We start from the raw sequence: 21,224 nt of genomic DNA, 5'->3' as shown, positions 1-21,224 counted from the left end.
CATTATCTCCAGGTTTGGGAAGTGCACCATTCTTCCATTTTTCAACTGAGAGGCCCACACACCCACCTTGGCCTTGAAGGCATTGACAACGCGGATCATGTGTGCCACGTCTTTGTCTTTTCCCTGAAGCTCATAGTTAAGCTCGTTCAGTTTTGCTGTTATGTCCGTGAGGAAAGTCTAGCAGCCATGCATCACCACACAGTTTCTCATGCTCCTCATTTCGTGACTCCAGAAATGATTTGATCTCGGGCAGCAAGTCAACAAATCGCTGCAGTACTTTCCCGCGACTCAACCACCTTACGTAAGCGTGGAAAATCAAGTCACCTTATGCAGCATCAAGCTCATCTAATAAAGATTTAACCTGTTGAGTGTAGGGGGCAGTATTTTGATGTTTGGATGAAAAACGTACCCAAATGAAACTGCCTATTTCTCAGGCCCAGAATCTAGAATATGCCTACAATTGTCAGATTAGGATAGAAAACACTCTAAAGTTTCCAAAACTGTCAAAATATTGTCTGTGAGTATAACAGAAATGATAATGCAGGCGAAAACCTGAGGAAAATCAAACCAGGAAGTGCCTTAGAGAAACGAATCTCCCTGTTCCATTGCATGCCTATCCTCCATTTTAAATGGATTTCAACCAGATTCCTTTTCCTATGGCTTCCACATGGTGTGAACAGTCTTTAGACATTTGTTTCAGGCTTTTATTTTGAAAAATGAGCGAGAAAGATCACACATTTTCTCTCTCTCTCCTATTGAAGAGGCTACAGTCCAGTTTAAATATTATCGATTATATATTGTAAAAACAACCTGAGGATTGATTATAAAAAACATTTGACATGTTTCTACAAAATTTACGGATACTATTTGGAATTTTCATCTGCCCCGTTGTGACCGCTCGAGCTTGTGGATTTTTGAACAATAACACGCCAACCAAATGGAGGTATTTTGGATATTAAAAATAATATTTTTGGAACAAAAGGAACATTTATTTTGTAACTGGGGGTCTCATGAGTGCCAACATCCGAAGATCATCAAAGGTAAGCGATTCATTTAATTGCTTTTCTGACTTTCGTGACCAATCTACTTTACTGCTATCTGTTTGTAATGTTTTGCCTGCTGAGAGAGATGTCCTTACATAAACGCTTGGTACGCTTTCGTCGAAAAGCTTTTTTGAAATCTGACATGCCAGGTGGATTAACATCAAGCTAAGCTGTGTTTTGCTATATTGCACTTGTGATTTCATGAAAATTAAATATTTTTAGTAATTTAATTTGAATTTGGCGCTCGGATGTTGACGAAAATGATCCCGCTAACGGGATGGGTGCATCAAGAAGTTTTAAACCATGTCAGGGACCGTGTGACAGCTTTAAGTAGCAGTAAGATTAGCATTTAAAGACATCTCTCTGAGACAGAAGATGGACTGATGGACAACAGCATTATCCGCACGCCACTGATTTAATTAACTCAGCTAATTCATTATATTTAAACCATTGTTTTCTGGCTAACACAGCTATAGATACAGTGCCTTGTAAAAGTATTCATCTTCCTTGATGCTTTTCCTATTTTGTTGCATTACAACCTGTAATTTAAATGGATTTTTATTTGGATTTCATGTTATGGACATACACCAAATAGTCCAAATTGGTGAAGTGAAATTAAAAATATACATAAAAAATGGAAAAGTGGTGCGTGCATATGTATTCCCCCTTTGCTATGAAGCCCCTATAAATAAGATCTGGTGCAAACAATTACCTTCAGAAGTCACATAATTAGTTAAATAAAGACCACCTGTGTGCAATGTGTCACATGATCTGCCACATGATTTCAGTATATATATATATATATATTTATAGCAAAAGGAAAAAAAAAAGGAAAAAAAAAACACATGATTTCAGTATATATATATTTTTAAAACAAATTCATTTCATATAGATGGTCCATATATATATATATATATATATATATATATATATATATCTGTTCTGAAAGGCCCCAGAGTCTGCAACACCACTAAGCAAGGAGCACCACCAAGCAAGCGGCACCATGAAGACCAAGGAGCTCTCCAAATAGGTCAGGGACAAAGTTGTGGAGAAGTACAAATCAGAGTTGGGTTATAAAAAATATCTGTAACTTTGAACATCCCATGGAGCACCATTAAGTCCATTATTAAAGAAATGAAAGAAAAAAACTCACGGACCAGGCAAGGAGGGCATTAATCAGAGAGGCAACAAAGAGACCAAAGATAAGATTGGAGTATCTGTTCTTAGGACCACTATAAGTGGTACACTCCACAGAGCTGGGCTTTACGGAAGTGTGGCCAGAAAAAAGCCATTGTTTAAAGAAGAAATAAGCAAACCCATTTGGCGTTCGCCAAAAGGCATGTGGGAGACTCCCCAAGTATATTGAAGAAGGTACTCTGGTCAGATGAGACTAAAATTGAGCTTTTAGGCCATCAAGGAAAACGCCATGTCTGGTGCAAACCCCACACCTCACATCACCCTGAGAACACCATCCCCACATTAAAGCATGGTGGTGACAGCATCATGCAGTGGGGATGTTTTTCCATCGGCAGGGCCTGGGAAACTGGTCAAAATTGAAGGAATGATGGATGGAGCTAAATACAGGGAAATTCTTGAGGGAAACCTGTTTGTCTTCCAGAGATTTGAGACTGGGACAGAGGTTCACCTTCCAGCAGGGTAATAACCCTAAGCATACTGCTAAAGCAACACTCGAGTGGTTTAAGGGGAAACACTTAAATGTCTTGGAACGGCCTAGTCAAAGCCCAGACCTCAATCCAATCTGCTAGGACAGCAGAGTCCTTGCCCATCTTCTAAAAACATCTGAAACCCTACCTCTTCAAACAGTATCTTGAATAATCCTCCTCCTCACATCGATCCCCAAACAACAAAAAAAGTAATAATAATAATAAATGACAGAAAATGCTAAGTGACTTAAATTCATATTTGACTAAAACATTCTGTAACATTTGTATATGATCACATGTTTCTCTCTATTATACTTGGGAACAGATTTCTTCAATGAAAATCACTTGGAAATGATTCCCTGTTGTTTTTAGTCTATTTCCAACTTTATAAAGTGTTATTATTTGAACATAACACCTTCAAGTCTGGAAACCAAAGAGAAATGCATTGCTCCACAATAAAGACCAATTTTCAAAACTCAGATTAAGCCTAATCATAGACGAAAAAGCATTTTCAACCGAAAGTCTCCTTTGAACATGCTTTTTACTTTTTAGCCAGAAAACAAGATGTTTACCGACTGGTTTTGGTCCTTCTGTAGCTCAGTTGGTAGAGCATGGCGCTTGTAACGCCAGGGTAGTGGGTTCGATCCCCGGGATGCACACATGACTGTAAGTCGCTTTGGATAAAAGCGTCTGTTAAATGGCATATATTATTATTATATATTATATTATCCTCTCACCATTTTGAGAAATAACTGGTCAGTCATGGAACAGCAAGTGGACTTAATGTTGTGTACACAGTGTAAATTTAAAAAATACATAGCAATAGGGGTGTTATTAAGTTGACTTTTTTATTGAACTTGATAATTGATATATTACAAATGGAGAACAAAAATTGTTACAAATGACAATAACTACATTTTCAAATGAAGACAGTTCGACGGCAGATGACACAAACTAGGAGTGTTTTGTAAAATCCCTCGACCCCCCCCCCCACTGTATTCACTAAGGCCTGGTCAATCATCACAGCAGCGAACACAAATGTATAATGGCCAACGAAAAGTCCTTATCAAGCACTGAACACAACAATTAAATGCAGGTTCATCTGAATCAGAGGGATTTGGCTGGGGAGCAGGGTTTGGTGGAGGAGCAGGGCCAGGCTGGGGAGCAGGGTTTAGTGGAGGAGCAGGGCCAGGCTGGGGAGCAGGGTTTGGTGGAGGAGCAGGGCCAGGCTGGGGAGCAGGGTTTAGTGGAGGAGCAGGGCCAGGCTGGGGAGCAGGGTTTAGTGGAGGAGCAGGGCCAGGCTGGGGAGCAGGGTTTGGCTGAGTGTGACCATCACTGTACTGTATGAGGTACTCGGGGTAAACCTGATGCGTTTCAAAAACTACAAACACTCTGGGGTTTTGAATGTTGTCCACACAGCTGTCATAGAAGCTGGATCCTCCGGTTTCTTTAGGAGGTGGTTTCTCATATCTGGAGTTTCCCACAGTGTAGTCTCCCACCAGCACCTGACAAACAAACATGGACCTCAACCCTGACTGGCTGGTGTATATGTGTGAGTACTGAGCATCCCTAGCAAAGTAACTTCCTGAAAATAAGATATTAGACAACGTTTAGCCCAGTGTTTAAAAAAAATATGCTTTTTATATATAGCTTTTGTCCACACTGACAGTAAGGAAAAATACAATTACAACATTTATTAAATCAGTTGTGTTCAGAGACATTTCATTATGTAAGAATGTGTGACTTCACTTTTAGAGAAAACATTTTAAATTATATTATTTATCCCATAATGATATTCAATACACACAGACATAGACAAGCAAATTGCCAATACAACATTTATTAAGTCTCTCTGGATAAAAGTGTCTGCTAAATTACTAAAATATAAATGTAAAATTCATTTGGATTTATTGAAACATTGCTAACATAGTACTGGCATCCTACCTTTTCCGTAGGAAGTTCCATTCTTTCCACATATTCTCCAGTCAAAGTTGTCTCTGCAAATACTGTCAACGTATTTGGAGTCAGTACCATGGAAAAGCTGCTTCTCATTGCTGCTTGTCAAGGAAGATTTCATTTGATCTCTTTGTCTAAAAAGGAATATTTGTGAATCAACCTATTTTAGTGTGCCATTATTTACATTTAATAAGACGAACAAATGTGTCTTTAAAATGGTAAATGCAGAATCACTGTACAGTTGTATAAATCAAGGCTAACATCATAAAATAACTCATTAGAAGCTGCATAGTGTTGAAAATCACTTCATTAACTGTGTTATTTCTATTTTGAATTGAGATCAGTTTCAGTAAATATCATCCACATGTTTTCATAATACCAAAATGTTAGCATGATTATCAAAATATGCACTTAAACTGTCAGAGACGTCCACGGTAAGAAGAAAAAACAGATTTGTATTTTGAGTGAACTATTTTTTTAAAGAAACATACAGCATGTAGAACTTCCATAGGGCTGGGTTTTGTACTCTCTCAATGGTGTGTATTTGAAACCCCACCACAGTTTTCTCAAAAAGGGCCTTGATATCTTCGTGTTCACCTGTTGAGCTTGACAACATAACTCTCTGTGAAGAAAAACCCTTCGTAAGCTCATTCATACACAATAATACATGCTTTTCGAAGACACCGTGTTGTACTGCATGCTATACAATTTGTTCAGAACAATTTGATGCTGGTTTGTATTCAAACAAGTTAATCTGATAGTTTAATGTAACATCCCATCCACAGTGAACATTAACACAATGCATGTATGTTTTATGCTTTTTGGATGTTTTTTCAATACCTCAAAGCCGATCCCAGGCAATCGAGACTGGTCCCAGTAAGGTGGCACAATCGAAGTGTTGGTATTGGATGTGCTTAAGGAAGAAATTAGGGGATATAGAGCGGTAATTTACACCTTGCATTATCCTTATACGAACAGCTGTGATAGGATTACATTGCGAACAAGAGCCTCACATTTACTTGCAATTACACCTGGGGAGCTATTTTCGGCTGGTGGTAATGAGGCGCAAGTGTCAAACACACGTTAGATTTGACATGACAAAATTGCAATCTATCTCACTGGCACTTTCTAGCCCTTACGCCAGGTTCTGCGATTTACCTGTCTAACATCAACGGGCTTTCACTGAATTTCAGTGAGGGCAACTACGGATATTTAAGACTGGTCTTAGTGGTAAAGCAATTGGTTATGGCACTGATTTTGCCAATGGAGGCTGACAAAGTAGTCTTATGTAGCCTTATGTGCATCATCAAAATATCACAATAGCCAAACAGTCAGACATTCCCCTTTTTATTTATATTCAACACTATTTTTGTCCAGGTTCTGTGAAACGTTTGGACTCATTAAGTGTAATGCCCCTGAAAGGTATCAGTAGCCATGTTTCCATTAAATTATACAGTGATTATTTTTTGTACATTTAGAAAGTAATTTTTACATTTTACAGTAGGTTTATACCGACTGTACAAAACATTAGGAATACCTTCCTAATATTGAGTTTGCACCCTCTTTTGCCCTCAGAACAGCCTAAATTCGTTGCGGCATGGACTCCACAGAAATGCTGACCCATGTTGACTCCATTGCTGCTCACATGTGTGTCAAATTAGCTGGATGTCATTTTTGTGGTGGACCATTCTTGGTTCACACCGGAAACTGTTGAGTGTGAAAAACTCAGTAGGGTTGCAGTTCTTGACACACTCAAACCGGTGTGCCTGGCACCGACTACCATGTTATTAAAACAGAGCCCCTGGTATTAAAATGTGTGCAGATCGACCGGATTGTTTCTGCATACAGGCCACTAGGGGCAACGTGAGTGCCTATGTTGTGGATGGGTTAAGGAGAGTAATGAACTGGGAGGATTGGGGGTTCAACCCCAGTGATCGGCACTCTTTTAGTAATTTTACTTTTTCTGTTTTAACACCATGCCAAACCTTAACCCTTAACTACTCAAGAATTTATGCCTAAATATAGTTTTTTTCCTCTTCCCTTTTGTGCAGCTAAAATACATCAAAATGTGCCGTAATTAAAGCAGAAACATGCCATAATCTACAGACCGTACCACAGACGGCCCCACACTCCGTAATTAAAGCAGAAACATCCCATAATCTACACACCGTACCACAGACGGCCCCACACTCCGTAATTAAAGCAGAAACATCCCATAATCTACACACCGTACCACAGACGGCCCCACACTCCGTAATTAAAGCAGAAACATGCCATAATCTACACACCGTACCACAGACGGCCCCACACTCCGTAATTAAAGCAGAAACATGCCATAATCTACACACCGTACCACAGATGGCCCCACACTCCGTAATTAAAGCAGAAACATCCCATAATCTACACACCGACGGCCCCACACTACAGAAACATGCAGACGGCCCCACACTCCGTAATTAAAGCAGAAACATCCCATAATCTACACACCGTACCACAGACGGCCCCACACTCCGTAATTAAAGCAGAAACATCCCATAATCTACACACCGTACCACAGACGGCCCCACACTCCGTAATTAAAGCAGAAACATGCCATAATCTACAGACCGTACCACAGACGGCCCCACACTCCGTAATTAAAGCAGAAACATCCCATAATCTACACACCGTACCACAGACGGCCCCACACTCCGTAATTAAAGCAGAAACATCCCATAATCTACACACCGTACCACAGACGGCCCCACACTCCGTAATTAAAGCAGAAACATCCCATAATCTACACACCGTACCACAGACGGCCCCACACTCCGTAATTAAAGCAGAAACATCCCATAATCTACACACCGTACCACAGACGGCCCCACACTCCGTAATTAAAGCAGAAACATCCCATAATCTACATACCGTACCACAGACGGCCCCACACTCCGTAATTAAAGCGTAATTAAAATGGGCAGCCATAATTCTGTTGCTGCAGTTACGGCAATGGATGGTGTTTCATTTGGAGCTTGAGTTGCATTTTTACTGAAGGTTTGTATAAAAATGAAGTGTACATTACATGTCATTGTAGTGCACTTTCCTTTTTTCACATTAATGGTTTTCCCTTTTCAATTTACCTTATGCCTGTCGTGTTTCTAATACATTGATATATTGTCACTCAATTAATCAAGGAAATGTTATGATCCAAAAACATATCATGGGAAAAGGTCATTCTTTTCACAATTTTTCAAAAAGTTAGGCATCAACCAATTGATGCTTATGTCAATTGGTCATGCTCCCAGTCGGCTTTGTGGTGCAAATGGGAAAATAAAATTGTTACAGGGTTGATGCTTATGTCAATATACGTGCAGTCAATGGGAAAAGATGAGCGTAGATGAATTGACGCTTCAACACTGTGACACGTATCTTTACCCATTTGACTGGAATGTCTTTAACCACCCCCTTTATTAGAATGGATTAACCACGGATCATTATCTAGGCTATATTACAGGCAGCATATCATTTTTGATGATGTCATCATCATCACTATCACATGCCTGTCTCTCGCTCCCCTTTAGACTTTCCCTATCAATTCATTTGATACATTGTGTCTTTGTCACGGATCCCCTGGTACTGCTGCTCATTCCGTGTGCCAGTTCCGGAGGTCTACGTCACCAGTCTCTAGGCGTCACTGAACTGTCTCATTATGCACGCCTGGTTCCCTGTCCCCTGATTAGTAATTGTATATATGTGCCCTCTGTTCACCATTGTCTTGGTCGGTTATTGTTCCCATGTCTGTTGGTCTTGTGAGTACCTGTGCTTTGTTGTCTCGGCTTTCGTGCTGCGTGTATTGAGTACTCATTATTACGGGTCTCGTCCAGTGTATTGTTGTGCACTTGTTATTACAGGTCTGGTCCCGTGTATTGTATTTATGGGTCTCACGTTGTATTTTTGGGTATTATGACAGCTTGTTCCGATGGTATAAACAGGGCTAAAGGTACACTACCATTCAAAAGTTTAGGGTCACTTAGAAATCTCCTTGTTTTCCATGACAACATACATGAAATGAGTTGCAAAAGAATATGAAATAGTTAAGACGTTGACAAGGTTATAAATAATGATTTTTAATTGAAAAAATAATTGTGTCCTTCAAACTTTCATCAAATCATTTGCAGCAATTACAGCCTTGCAGACCTTTGCCATTCTAGTTATCAATTTGTTGAGCTAATCTGAAGAGATTTCACCCACAAATTGGATCGGCTTGATGGGCACTTCTTACGTACCATACGGTCAAGCTGCTCCCACAACAGCTCAATAGGGTTGAGATCTGGTGACTGTGCCACTCTATTATATATATACCAGCTGACTGCTTCTTCCCTAAATAGTTCTTGCATAATTTGGAGTTCTGCTTTGGGTCATTGTCCTGTTGCTGGAGGAAATTGGCTCCAATTAAGCTCCGTCCACAGGGTATGGCATGGCATTACAAAATGGAGTGATAGTCTTCCTTCTTCAAGATCCCTTTTATCCTGTACAAATCTCCACTTTGCCACCACCAAAGCACCCCCAGACCATCACATTACCAACACCATGCTTGACAGTTGGCATCAAGCACTCCTCCAGCATCTCACGAATGTTCTTCTTTGTGATTCGAACACCTCAAACTTAGATTTGTCTGTCCAGTGTCTGTTCTTTTGCCCATCTTAATATTTTATTTTTATTGGCCAGTCTGAGATATGGCTTTTTCTTTGCAACTCTGCCTAGAAGGCCGGCAACCCGGAGTCACCTCTTCACTTTTGACGTTGAGACTGGTGTTTTGCGTGTACTATTTCATGAAGCTGCCAGTTGAGGACTTGTGAGGCGTCTGTTTGTCAAACTAGACACTCTAATGTACTTGTCCTCTGGCTCAGTTGTGCACCGAGGCCTCCCACTCCTCTTTCTATTCTGTTTAGTGCCAGTTTGCGCTGTTCTGTGAAGGGAGTAGTACACAGCGTTGTACCAGATCTTCAGTTTCTTGGCAATTTCTCACATTGAATAGCCTTCATTTCTCAGAACAAGAATAGACGGACGAGTTTCAGAAGAAAGATCTTTGTTTCTGGCCATTTTGAGCCTGTAATCGAACCCACAAATGCTGATGCTACAGATACTCAACTAGTCTAAAGAAGGCCAGTTGTAATGCTTCATTAATCAGAAGAAAAGTTTTCAGGTGTGCTAACATAATTGCAAAAGGGTTTTCTAATCATCAATTAGCCTTTTAAAATTATAAACTTGGATTAGCTAACACAACGTGCCATTGGAACACAGGAGTGATGGTTGCTGATAATGGGCCTCTGTACGCTTATATAGATATTCCATCAAATAAAATCTGCAGTTTCCAGCTACAGCAGTCATTTACAACATTAACAATGTCTACACTGTATTTCTGATTAATTTGATGTTATTTTAAAATGGACAAAAAATGTGCTTTTCATTCAAAAACAAGGACATTTCTAAGTGACCCCAAACGTTTGAACGGAAGTGTAGCTATTACAAATTTGGAGGCATAAACTTCCCAGACCATATATTCCCCCAGCAACGGGAGGTCAAGTGTCACCTTGGTCTCTCCTGTCTGTGACCTAACATTTCCTTACTGTTTGTCCCTCTTCATATCCTCCCGATCTACTACATCTCTACCACTAATGTACTACTATACAAAAAAATGTATATAGGCTTATATTTTTTTTTTAAAGCATAATTGCTTAATTAAATGATCTTGCCTAGATTATTTGAATGTGGTATTAATTACATTAGCTGTATTTCACTCTTACCAAATTGCTCTCTGAACATCTATGGCAGAGTTGAAGATCGGCCGTCTTCTGACCCATCTTAGGGTGTGTGAGCTCTTGTTACTCTGGATCATGTCTAAAAAAGAATATCTTTCTCCGTTCAGAAAGTAAAGCAGGTAGATACTAAAGCAGGTAGATAATATCAGCCTACCTTCCAAATTGACTTCATAGGTGTGTCGTCCTGCAGTGAACTCAAACACTGAGCCAAGAGAGGGATCACTGTACACCCTCTCTAGGTCCTCCATAGTCTTAGTACACACACACACACACACACACACACACACACACACACACACACACACACACACACACACACACACACACACACACACACACACACACACACACACACACACACACACACACACACACACACACACACACACACACACACACACACACACACACACTTTAGGGATACTTTTTTTCTTTTCTTTGTGCCATATCAGAGGGTGAAATTAGGTATCACTACATACTGATGACCAAAATGCATTCCAGCATTCATCCTCTTCTTCCCAGTACCAAGCCCACTTGGTAGCAAGGACAGCTTCTGGTTGGTCCAGGGAGGAAACCGTAGCAAGTCGCCGAACTTTGCTGTGACCGCGGATCATGAGGATAAAATTCACTGGTGGTATTCCATGGGTAGGGCATAAAAAACACCTTTTAATTCATTTTAAACATTTTGTAATTGTCTCTCAGTTAAAAATATATGTTTTGGGCATACATACCTCTCTGTCTTTGCTGGGTCACAGTAGTCTCTCTCAATGCCTTCATTATCTGGGATACGTGACCAGCCACATCCATTCTCCACCTCCCATTGATATGGCATAGTAGAATGGATGCCCATACATTTATCTTAAATATAAATCAATATCAGTGCAATAAACCCATAACGATTAAGTCAGGGAAATTAGAACACCAATGTGTTTGTCAAAGAACAAATATTCCCACTGATAATACCTCCATTGTTATACTGTACCTCCTTTAAAGCAACATCCAAAAATGTAGTCATGACAAATTTCATTTTTTTCTGGAAAAAAAGATTTCACATTTCAATTTCTGATTAGTTTGCAAAGTAAGCTTGAAAGTTATTTTTAGAACACACGATGCCAAAATTCAGCAATACAGTTAAATAAACAGGATATGACATTCTAGACTCTCATTATTGTGAGTTTATCTCTGTTCTGGACATTAGTCTCAAAATACATGTTTTTATTTACCATTAATACAAATGATTCAGGATTCTGTAATTATGTGTCAATTTATTAGCTCGGGGAAAGTTAAATAATATGTAGATAAAGTTGGGCACATTTGCTGCACCTTTCATGATTTTATGAAATTGGGAGGTCTGTAGGAAAGTCTCAGCAAGTCCCATGGATTCATTGATAGGCCCAACGATCTCAATCTCTCTTTTATCCGCATCCTCACATATACGAACAAAACGTACAGACATACTGTGTGCAGAGATACAATAAGAAGAAGAAGAACAACCACAACAACTACAAAAATGACAACAGGTCATTCAGTCAGTTTACAGGGGTCGGTATAGGTTTAGGGTATAACAGTAAACATATCAGAGGTCTAGCAATTATTATTATATACCTAATATAATATTAATAAAATAATAATGTAATACATTTATATTGATTTATATATAATCATGTCATATTTTATTTATGCTTAATATCAGTTACTTATGAGATCTGTGTACAGGTGTTTGCTTCAGCTGCATAATGACCATCCTTTGAGAGGGCATTTGAAGTTGGATCCATTGTACTTTTACTTAAATGTACATCAAATCTACGAAACAAATCTTGACTATATATAAAAGTAAAAGTAAGCCAAAGCCTTGGAGAAACTGCATCTGAGCCATTAGGAGCCTAAAAAAACGAAGAAGTGAGAATGCTTACCTTGTAAGATATAGCCTCAAGTGTGCTCTGAGATTGTCATGCAGATAAATGCTGTTTATAGGCTATCATACAAGGAAATGGCAAATGGCTTACTGTAAATTACTATGATATACCAAATCATACTTTGCCCTTTGATGGTAGTAAATTAAAAAATACCTGACTCAGCCCTCTGACCTCTGACTTTATGGTTGGTTATATGCCGCGTTCACGCAGTAGTCAGAACTAGGAAACTCTGACATTTCCGACTTGCTACAACTACTGGTTGTAGTTATACACAACATGTTCAAAGAATCAGCATGTCAGAAATGTCAGAGTTCCGAATAGCGTGTGAAAGTGCCAATAGTCGGACTGCTCTGCTGGGAGATCGTGGAAATTGTTTCCCATTAGTACGGATGCAGAGACTTGACTGTCTGAATGCTTCCCATCCCAAACATTTGTGCACATTATGACATTTTTAAAATGTTTTTGCTCATTTTGGTCTTCGGTGTGGGTTTTTACTGCTGTTTGTGCACAAGGCACAAGCCGAAGTCGGTAGCCAAAGTCTTACGCCCCTTCTTCAATAATTGCTCAACAGTAAGGATTCTTAAATTGTGTTTTTGGCAGTCAACGACAAGTTTTCGTGCACATTTTTTCACGTGAGAAATACTGCACCAAACATCTTAGTTAGATGTAAAATTGCATTTGACCCATGTGATAGCCCACAGATGGTCAGCCATCCAAATAGTGATTGAGTCATCACGCTGTTCCTCGGCGCCAGCAAGTCGCTAGAAGCATCTGCCTCTACTGGCCTACAGCGCCTTTGGAAAGTATTCACACCCCTTTACTGTCTGATCTGTTTCGCCTGTGCTTGAATCTGTGTTTGAAATTCACTGCTCAACCGAGAGATCTTACAGATGTGGGCTACAGAGATGAGGTAGTCATTCAAAAATCATGTTCAATATTATTATTGCACACAGTGAGTCCATGCAACTTATTATGTGACTTGTTAAGCACATGTTTTACTCCTGAACTTATTTAGGCATGCCATAATGAAAAACATATGAAAAAACATATCAGGTATTGTGTGTTAAGGCCAGTATCAAACAATCTGAATTTAATCCATTTGTAAATCAAGCTGTAACGAAACAAAATGTGAAAAAAGTCAAGGGGTTTGAAAACTTTCTGAAGGCACTGTATGTTTTAATATTCAAATTCAGAGTTGAAATGCAGATGTTAAATATTAGTCATTGCCTGTAAATGACGTTTACAAACTTTCAAGATAAAAACATCAGTTTCATATTGTGGCAAGTTTCCACTACAGAGGCTCGTGAGACAGTAAATTTCCAACAAAAGTGCTTTTATTTCCTATGAAGTTACAACCTAAATGATCTCTTCAAGATCAAACTTGCAAACACAGCTATCTGCTCTCTCAGGTCTCTCCTCCGAAGGGAAAAATAGCAGGCAATAACTGTGGTGGCAGATTGAGTAGCTAGCCACACTGTTAACTAGCCTATGGAGATCAGCTGTATTCATTTTCAAGCCAGTGGGCGCGTTCCAGGCTGACTACATGGATTGTGATGCTAGTGAGGGCATGGAAATGAGAGTAACTGTCCAGGGAAAATCAAATTCAGTTAACTCATACCCAAATAATGTTGTTGACTTGTTCTATACTTGTATTTGTGGCCGAAGCATAAATGAGAGAAAAACACTTTAAATAACCCACCTGAAACGTGTATCTCAAATAGACCGTTTAAAAAAAATGCTTGCTATTTCTTCATAGAACACAATGCCATTTTTTGGCTCATTGGCTGAGCTGGCCAATCAGTGATCACATGAATATTTTTAATGACTGGTATCTTCCCACACTTATGTTGTTGGGGTACGGAATTGTTTTAAAATTGAGAATTTTAGGACCCCTTTAAGTATAAAAGAATGTCATCTTAAACTTGGCCTTCACTAATATAGCCCAGAAAAAGCATGGGGGGGAAAAGACAGTCCAAAAACAAATCATAAGAAATAAGGTTGAAGTGTCTGTCCTAAATCTAGGAGATATTTAAATAAAACTCAGGAAATACATATATTCCTTTACACATATTTAATCCCTGTTTTTGGCTCAAAGCTACCTTCATACTTCCATTATTATTTATAAACCGGTACCGGTTACCTTCAGATGAGTCCTGTGACACGTGTGGGGGTCGCAGAGTCTCCCCTTTCCATACAGTGGTCATACTAGTTTTTAGGTCAAACCGTTTGGACACTACAGATATTTTAATTTTCATGAGAAGACCGATTTTCTGGATGTCTCATGGTCTAACAAACCCTGTTCTAGCTCTGCCACCTTTCACCGCAGATGCTGAAGTGCGACACCCTGTAGGTGGATTGAGACTGACGGATTAAACTGACGGATTTTAATGGGGATTTTTTTCTTATGTTACTTAGATTGAATCGACTCTTGTTAATATACTTAATGAACATTTTTTGGACGGAAAACTATTTCACTCATATTGTAATTAATTATAGGTCATATTTAATAGAAATCTGGAAACACTGCACAGTTACTTTAAGTGGCTACCTCTCAAGGCTCCACACATATTCAACTTAATTGATGGATTATTTAAAACCATTAAAACAATCCCAGAGGGCTTATTTCCATTTTTGTCCTAGAGTGGAGAATACAAACAATGTACATTTTTTGTAAATAAGTGCGTATATGCTATTGACAAAATAAAAGGTGTTTCTGTGCATTTCGCCTCCACTACATCCCTGCAGGTGCACCTTAAGGGTGTTCTGTTACAGTGTAAATAAAACATTTCAAGAGAAGCAGCTCTACTGCTGTGAGTGACATCGAAAAAAGATATGCCTCTCTGTCTATGCAATACACATGGCACCAATAATGATTCACCAATACTACCCAAAAGCCTACAAGAAACAGGAAAAGAGAGAGAACAAGTGCTATAATGTACAATATTACTTTGTGGACAATTACAATTTGAGTGAAGTCACGGTTGTAATGTTGCAATCAATGAAAAGGTTAACAGTAGGGTTTGTTTGGACTAAAGGAGCTTGCAGACGGAGAGAGGCAGGCGGACCCATCGACCAGAGGCCCAGCGATTTTCACTTATGCTAAAGTGGCAGGGGGAGAAACGTTCTAGGGTATCCAGGGGGTGCAGCGGAATTTCATGTGAAAACCACTGAGGTTTGCCTTTGTTGACCAATCACAGTACATTACGAAGCCTGCATGGGGATAGCCTAGTGATATAGTCAAGTCTCTCAGCCTTGAGTCCAAGTACAAGTCTGAGTATTTTATAGTCGAATCCCAAGTCGAGTCACGAGTCCCTTGGTACTGCACCTTCAGTCCGAACAAACCCTACTGTTAACCTGCAAAAGGCTGTGGTCCAACATTTTTGACCTATATTACGAGAACTAGCATGTGGAGTCTTGCACATTAGACAGGATAGCTTGCAAAAAAAATGTATATAACAAAAATGACACCCTTGATTTCTTGCACTAAAACTCACACTTGCCTTTTCTTACTTGCGCTGACTTTGCTGGTTGTTGCTTTATTTGGAAAAAGTTTCTTACTATGATTATGTTATGTGGTTGTCTCACCTAGCTACCTTAAGATGAATGCTCAGTTAGTGAGTAATTCGCTCTGGATAAGAGCATCTACTAAATTACTAAAATGCAATTGTAAAAAGTAATTTGGTAGCTATTGTACCTGCTAGCATGTTGAATTAGCAAGGAAGAGAGCCTTTCTCACAACAACCTCACCATTGTTAAGAGTGTAAGTCTGAGTCATCACTGGTCGAGTCTGAGACAAGTCCAAGTCCTGGACTTGAATACTACAACGTGATGAAACAACAGATCAGCTATCTTGCCCCTCAGTTAGTTGGCTAACATGACCAGTTTACAGAGTCATGTCTGACAATCAAAAATCATTATTTACCCAAAAATAGATTAGAAAACAATTTCTGTTGAATGTAAATGCTTTTTATACATACTTGTGTTGTTATAGCGATTCCTTTTTTGCATGTGAATATTACAGTAAATGTTTACTTGCTCATGGTCACCGGCAGCCGTCGCCCTCCATGTAAAGGCACCAGCCTGTAATAAGAGCTACGATTTGTGTAAACTCTTCAGAATTGTGTACTGTGGGTGTCACTAAGTAGGCAGATACCCCATGTCATCAGTGCACAATCCATAGGTATGACTGTATAGCGCATATATACACTGAGTATACAAAATGGTACGATTAAATCAAATTGTATTTGTCACATGCGCCGAATACAACCGGTGTAGACCTTACAGTGTAATGCTTACTTACAAGCCCTAACCAACACCTGCTCTTTCCATGACATAGACTGACCAGCTAAATCCAGGTGAAAGCTATGATCCCTTATTGATGTCACTTGTTAAATCGTCATGCACCCCAGAAATCGGAGGTGGCACAAAGTATGTGAGGTTGGCTGGGGGGTGAAGATGGAGAATTTAGCATTTTTCAGACACCTGAAACAGATTTTTCCTGCAATCTAGAGACATAATCATTATGCTTAATTCTATGTCAAAAATATGTTTATTTTTCTGCATATGTCTTGAGCTGTCTGCATCCTCCTGACTGGTGGTTCTTTTTTAAGGAAAGGCTTCTCTGCATTTCTGCTAAAATATTGGTGAAATATTTAAAGGAATTTGAGTCTTATTCAGTACATTTAGTAATTGCTTGCTTTTGTAGAGTCATGCCAGCTAAGATAGCTACTATAACTTGATTGATAGCCTGAAATGGCTTCTTGGTGGCTAGTTAAGGTTGCGAGATAGGTTCCCAATCTTGGCTAGCTTAAGCCAACTTCATAAAATTGTTAGGTGGCTAGTATTACAGAGTAACAACAACAACTGGAAAAAAATAAGATAAACACAGTCAGGTCCATAAGTATTTGGACAGTGACCGAATGTACATACTTTTTGGCTCTGTACGCCACCAAAATGGATTGGAAAATAAATCATCAAGATGTGCTTTAAGTGTAGACTTTCATCTATAATTTAATGGTTTTGTCAAAATTATTGTATGAACCGTGTAGGAATTACAACCATTTTTATACATAGCCCCCCAATTTTAGGGGCTCAAAAGTAATTGGACAAACTAACATAATCATAAATTAAATGGTTTGCAAATTGCTTGTTTGCAAATTCTTCGCAGTCAATGATTGCCTGAAGTCTGGAACCCATAGACATCACCAGATGCTGGGTTTCTTCCCTAGTGATGCTCTGCAAGGCCTTTACTGAAACTGTCTTCTGTTCCTGCTTTTTTTGGGGCGTTTTTCCTTCAGCAAGTGAAATGCATGCTCAATTGGATTCAGGTCTGGTGATTGACTTGGCCATTGCAGAACATTCCACTTGTTTGCCTTAAAAATGTATTGGGTTGCTTTCGCAGTATGCGTCAGGACATTGTCCATCTGCACTGTGAAGCTCCGTCCAATGAGTTTTGAAGCATTTCGCTGAATATGAGCAGATAATATAGCTCTAGACACTTCAGAATTCATTCTGCTGCTTGTCAGCAGTCACATCATCAATAAATACAGGGGAACCAGATCCATTGGCAGCCAGACATGCCCACGGCATACTACTACCACCACCATGCTTCACAGATGAGGTGGTAGCTTTGGATCATGAGTAGTTCCTTCCCTTCTCCATACTCTTCTCTTCTCATCATTTTGGTACAAGTTGATATTTGACTCATCAGTTCCAGAACTGTACAGGTTTTTTAAGATGTTTTTTGGCAAACTCTAACCTGGGCTTCCTGTTTTTGAGGCTTATCAATGTTTTACATCTTGTGGTAAACCGTCTGTCTTTACTCTGGTGAAGTCTTCTCTTGATTGTTGACTTTGAGACAGATACACTGACCTCCTGGAGGGCGTTCATTATCTGGCCAACTGTTGTGAAGGGGGTTTTCTTCACCAGGGAAAAAAATATTCTGTCATTTCCACCACAGTTGATTTCCGGTCTTCTGGGCCTTTTGGTGTTCCTGAGCTCACCAGTGCGTTCTTTCTTTTTAAGAATGTACCAAATGGTTGATTTGGCCACACCTATACACCTATTGTTTTTGCTATCTCTCTGATGGGTTTGATTAGATTTTTCAGCCTAATGATGCCTTGCTTCACTGGCAGTGACAGCTCTTTGGACTTCATATTGAGCAATAGATTCCAAATGCAAATGCCACACTTGAAATCAATTTGTAAATTAACTGATGAGGGAATAACACACACCTGGCCATGGAACAGCTGTGCAGCCAAATGTCCAATTACTTTTGGTCCCTTTTGGTTAACCCACTGTTCCTAGGCCGTCATTGAAAATAAGAATTGTTCTTAACTGACTTGCCTAGTAAAATAAAGGTAAAAAATAAAATAAATAAAATACAACGTTCACCAGATTTGGATGTAACAACATATTCATTATTTTATTTCATCTCCAACATGCTGTGGTAGACAGCTAAAATAATAATAACTTTACATTACATTACATTTAAGTCATTTAGCAGACGCTCTTATCCAGAGCGACTTACAAATTGGTGCATTCACCTTATGACATCCAGTGGAACAGTCACTTTACAATAGTGCATCTAAATCTTAAAGGGGGGGGGGGGGTGTGTGAAAGGGATTACTTATCCTATCCTAGGTATTCCTTAAAGAGGTCGATGTCCAAAAATTAATGAACCTGCCGGTATATATATATATATAACTCAGCAAAAAAAAGAAATGCCCCTTTTCAGGATCCTGTCTTTCAAAGATAATTCGTAAAAATCCAAATAACTTCACAGATCTTCATTGTAAAGGGTTTAAACACTGTTTCCCATGCTTGTTCAATGAACCATAAACAATTAATGAACACGCACGTCGTTAAAACACTAATAGCTTACAGACGATAGGCAAATAAGGTCACAGTTATAAAAACTTAGGACACTAAAGAGTCCTTTCTACTGACTCTGAAAAACACAAAGAAAGATGCCCAGGGTGCCTGCTCAACTGTGTAAATGTGCCTTAGGTATGCTGTAAGGAGGCATGAGGACAGCAGATGTGGCCAAGGCAATAAATTGCAATGTCCGTACTGTGAGATGCCTAAGACAGCGCTACAGGAAGACAGGACGGACAGCTGATCATCCTCGCAGTGGCAGACCACATGTAACAACACCTGCACAGGATTGGTACATCAGAACATCACACCTGCGGGACAGGTACAGGATGGCAACAACAACTGCCCGAGTTACACCAGGAACGCACAATCTCGCCATCAGTGCTCAGAGAGTCCGCAATAGGCTGAAAGAGGCTGGACTGAGGGCTTGTAGGCCTGTTGTAAGGCAGGTCCTCACCAGACATCACCGGCAACAATGTCGCCTATGGGCACAAACCCAGCGTCACTGGACCAGACAGGACTGGCAAAAAGTTCTTCACTGACGAGTCACGGTTTTGTTTCACCTGGGTTGATGGTCGGATTCGCATTTATCGTCAAAGGAATGAGCGTTACACCGAGGCCCGTACTCTAGAACGGGACCGATTTTGAGGTGGAGGGTCCGTCGTGGTCTGGGGCAGTGTGTCACAGAATCATTGGACTGAGCATATTGTCATTGCAGGCAATCTCAACACTGTGCGTTACAGGAAAGACCTCCTCCTCCCTCATGTGGTACCCTTCCTGCAGGCTCATCCTGACATGACCCACCAGCATGACAATGCCACCAGCCATACTGCTCGTTCTGTGCGTGCAAGACAGAAATATCCGTGTTCTGCCATGGCCAGCGAAGAACACGGATCTCAATCCCGTTGAGCACGTCTGGGACCTGTTGGATCGGAGGGTGAGGGCTAGGGCCATTCCCCCCCAGAAATGTCCGGGAACTTGCAGGTGCCTTGGTGGAAGAGTGGGGTAACATCTCACAGTCCATGAGTAGGAGATGCTCTGCAGTACTTAATGCAGCTGGTGGCCTCACCAGATACTGACTGTTACTTTTGATTTTGACACCTCCCCCTTGTTCAGAGACACATTATTACATTTCTGTTAGTCACATGTCTGTGGAACTTGTTCAGTTTATGTCTCAGTTGTTGAATCTTGTTATGTTCATACAAATATTTACACATGTTAAGTTTGCTGAAAATAAACGCAGTCGACAGTGAGAGGACGGTTCTTTTTTTTGCTGAGTTTATATACAGTACCAGTCAAAGGTTTGGACTCACCTACTCATTCAAGGGCTTTTCTTTATTTTGACTATTTTCTACATTGTAGAATAATAGTGAAGACATCAAAACTATGAAATAACAAATATGGAATCAAGTAGTAACCAAAAAATTGTTAAAAACCTCTTGGGGCTAGGGGCAGAATTTTCACTTTTGGATAAATAGCGTGCCCAATTTCAACTTCCTGCTACTCAGGCCAAGAATATAAGATATGCATATTATTCATATATATGGATAGAAAACACTCTGAAGTTGCGTTTTTTGTAAGCTGTTTTTTCTGGATCAAACGCAGTTTATAAATGGACATTTTGAATATATATGGACGGAATTAATCGAACAAAGGGACCAATTGTGATGTTTATTGGAGTGCCAACAAAAGAAGCTTGTCAAAGGTAATACATGTTTTATATTTTATTTCAACGTTTTGTGTAGCGCCTGCAGGGTTGAAATATGCTACCCTCTTTGTTTACTGTTGGTGCTATCATCAGATGATAGATTCTTATGCTTTCGCCGAAAAGCATTTTTAAAATCTGACATGTTGGCTGGATTCACAATGAGTGTAGCTTTAATTGAGTATCTTACATGTGTGATTTAATGAAAGTTTTAATTTTATAATATTTTATTTGAATCTGGCTCTCTGCATTTTCCCTGGCAA

At 39.7% G+C, this 21,224-nt stretch overlaps 1 protein-coding gene across 13 annotated transcripts; it reads right to left on the bottom strand.

Moving 5' to 3' along the window:
• Window positions 1-3,563: 3,563 nt before the first annotated feature.
• Window positions 3,564-12,450, bottom strand: LOC123994426 (protein mono-ADP-ribosyltransferase PARP12-like). 13 transcript variants are annotated; one of them, XM_046296976.1, is made up of 10 exons: window positions 11,788-12,356; window positions 11,447-11,497; window positions 11,196-11,322; window positions 10,944-11,127; window positions 10,619-10,715; window positions 10,450-10,543; window positions 5,504-5,576; window positions 5,155-5,285; window positions 4,652-4,797; window positions 3,572-4,292 (listed from the first exon to the last, which is right to left on the bottom strand). In XM_046296976.1, the coding sequence occupies exons 1-10, from the start codon at window positions 11,987-11,989 to the stop codon at window positions 3,721-3,723; spliced, it is 1,677 nt and encodes a 558-aa protein (XP_046152932.1). In that variant the 5' UTR covers window positions 11,990-12,356; the 3' UTR covers window positions 3,572-3,720. The 13 variants fall into 13 exon arrangements, 12 of the variants coding, with proteins under 12 accessions (XP_046152931.1, XP_046152938.1, XP_046152932.1 ...); XM_046296985.1 differs by having other exon boundaries at window positions 3,573-4,292; window positions 5,155-5,268; window positions 10,944-11,092; window positions 11,788-12,355; XM_046296975.1 differs by having other exon boundaries at window positions 3,564-4,292; window positions 10,450-10,715; window positions 10,944-11,061; window positions 11,788-12,362.
• Between the last annotated feature and the right edge of the window lie 8,774 nt (window positions 12,451-21,224).

This window comes from Oncorhynchus gorbuscha, linkage group LG14 (genome assembly GCF_021184085.1).
Source record: "Oncorhynchus gorbuscha isolate QuinsamMale2020 ecotype Even-year linkage group LG14, OgorEven_v1.0, whole genome shotgun sequence".
NCBI lineage: Eukaryota > Metazoa > Chordata > Actinopteri > Salmoniformes > Salmonidae > Oncorhynchus > Oncorhynchus gorbuscha.
Note: the sequence above shows the minus strand (reverse complement) of the source record. Positions and strands in the feature narration are given on the sequence as shown.

Coding starts and splice junctions, on each gene's coding strand:
- LOC123994426 (XM_046296975.1), bottom strand. CDS start 11,989: ATGACCTGTTGTCATTTTTGTAGTTGTTGTGGTTGTTCTTCTTCTTCT. Junction 11,323..11,446: donor TGGATGTTGCTTTAAAGGAG/GTACAGTATAAC, acceptor TTTATATTTAAG/ATAAATGTATGGGCATCCAT. Junction 10,716..10,943: donor GGAATGCATTTTGGTCATCA/GTATGTAGTGAT, acceptor GTGTGTACTAAG/ACTATGGAGGACCTAGAGAG.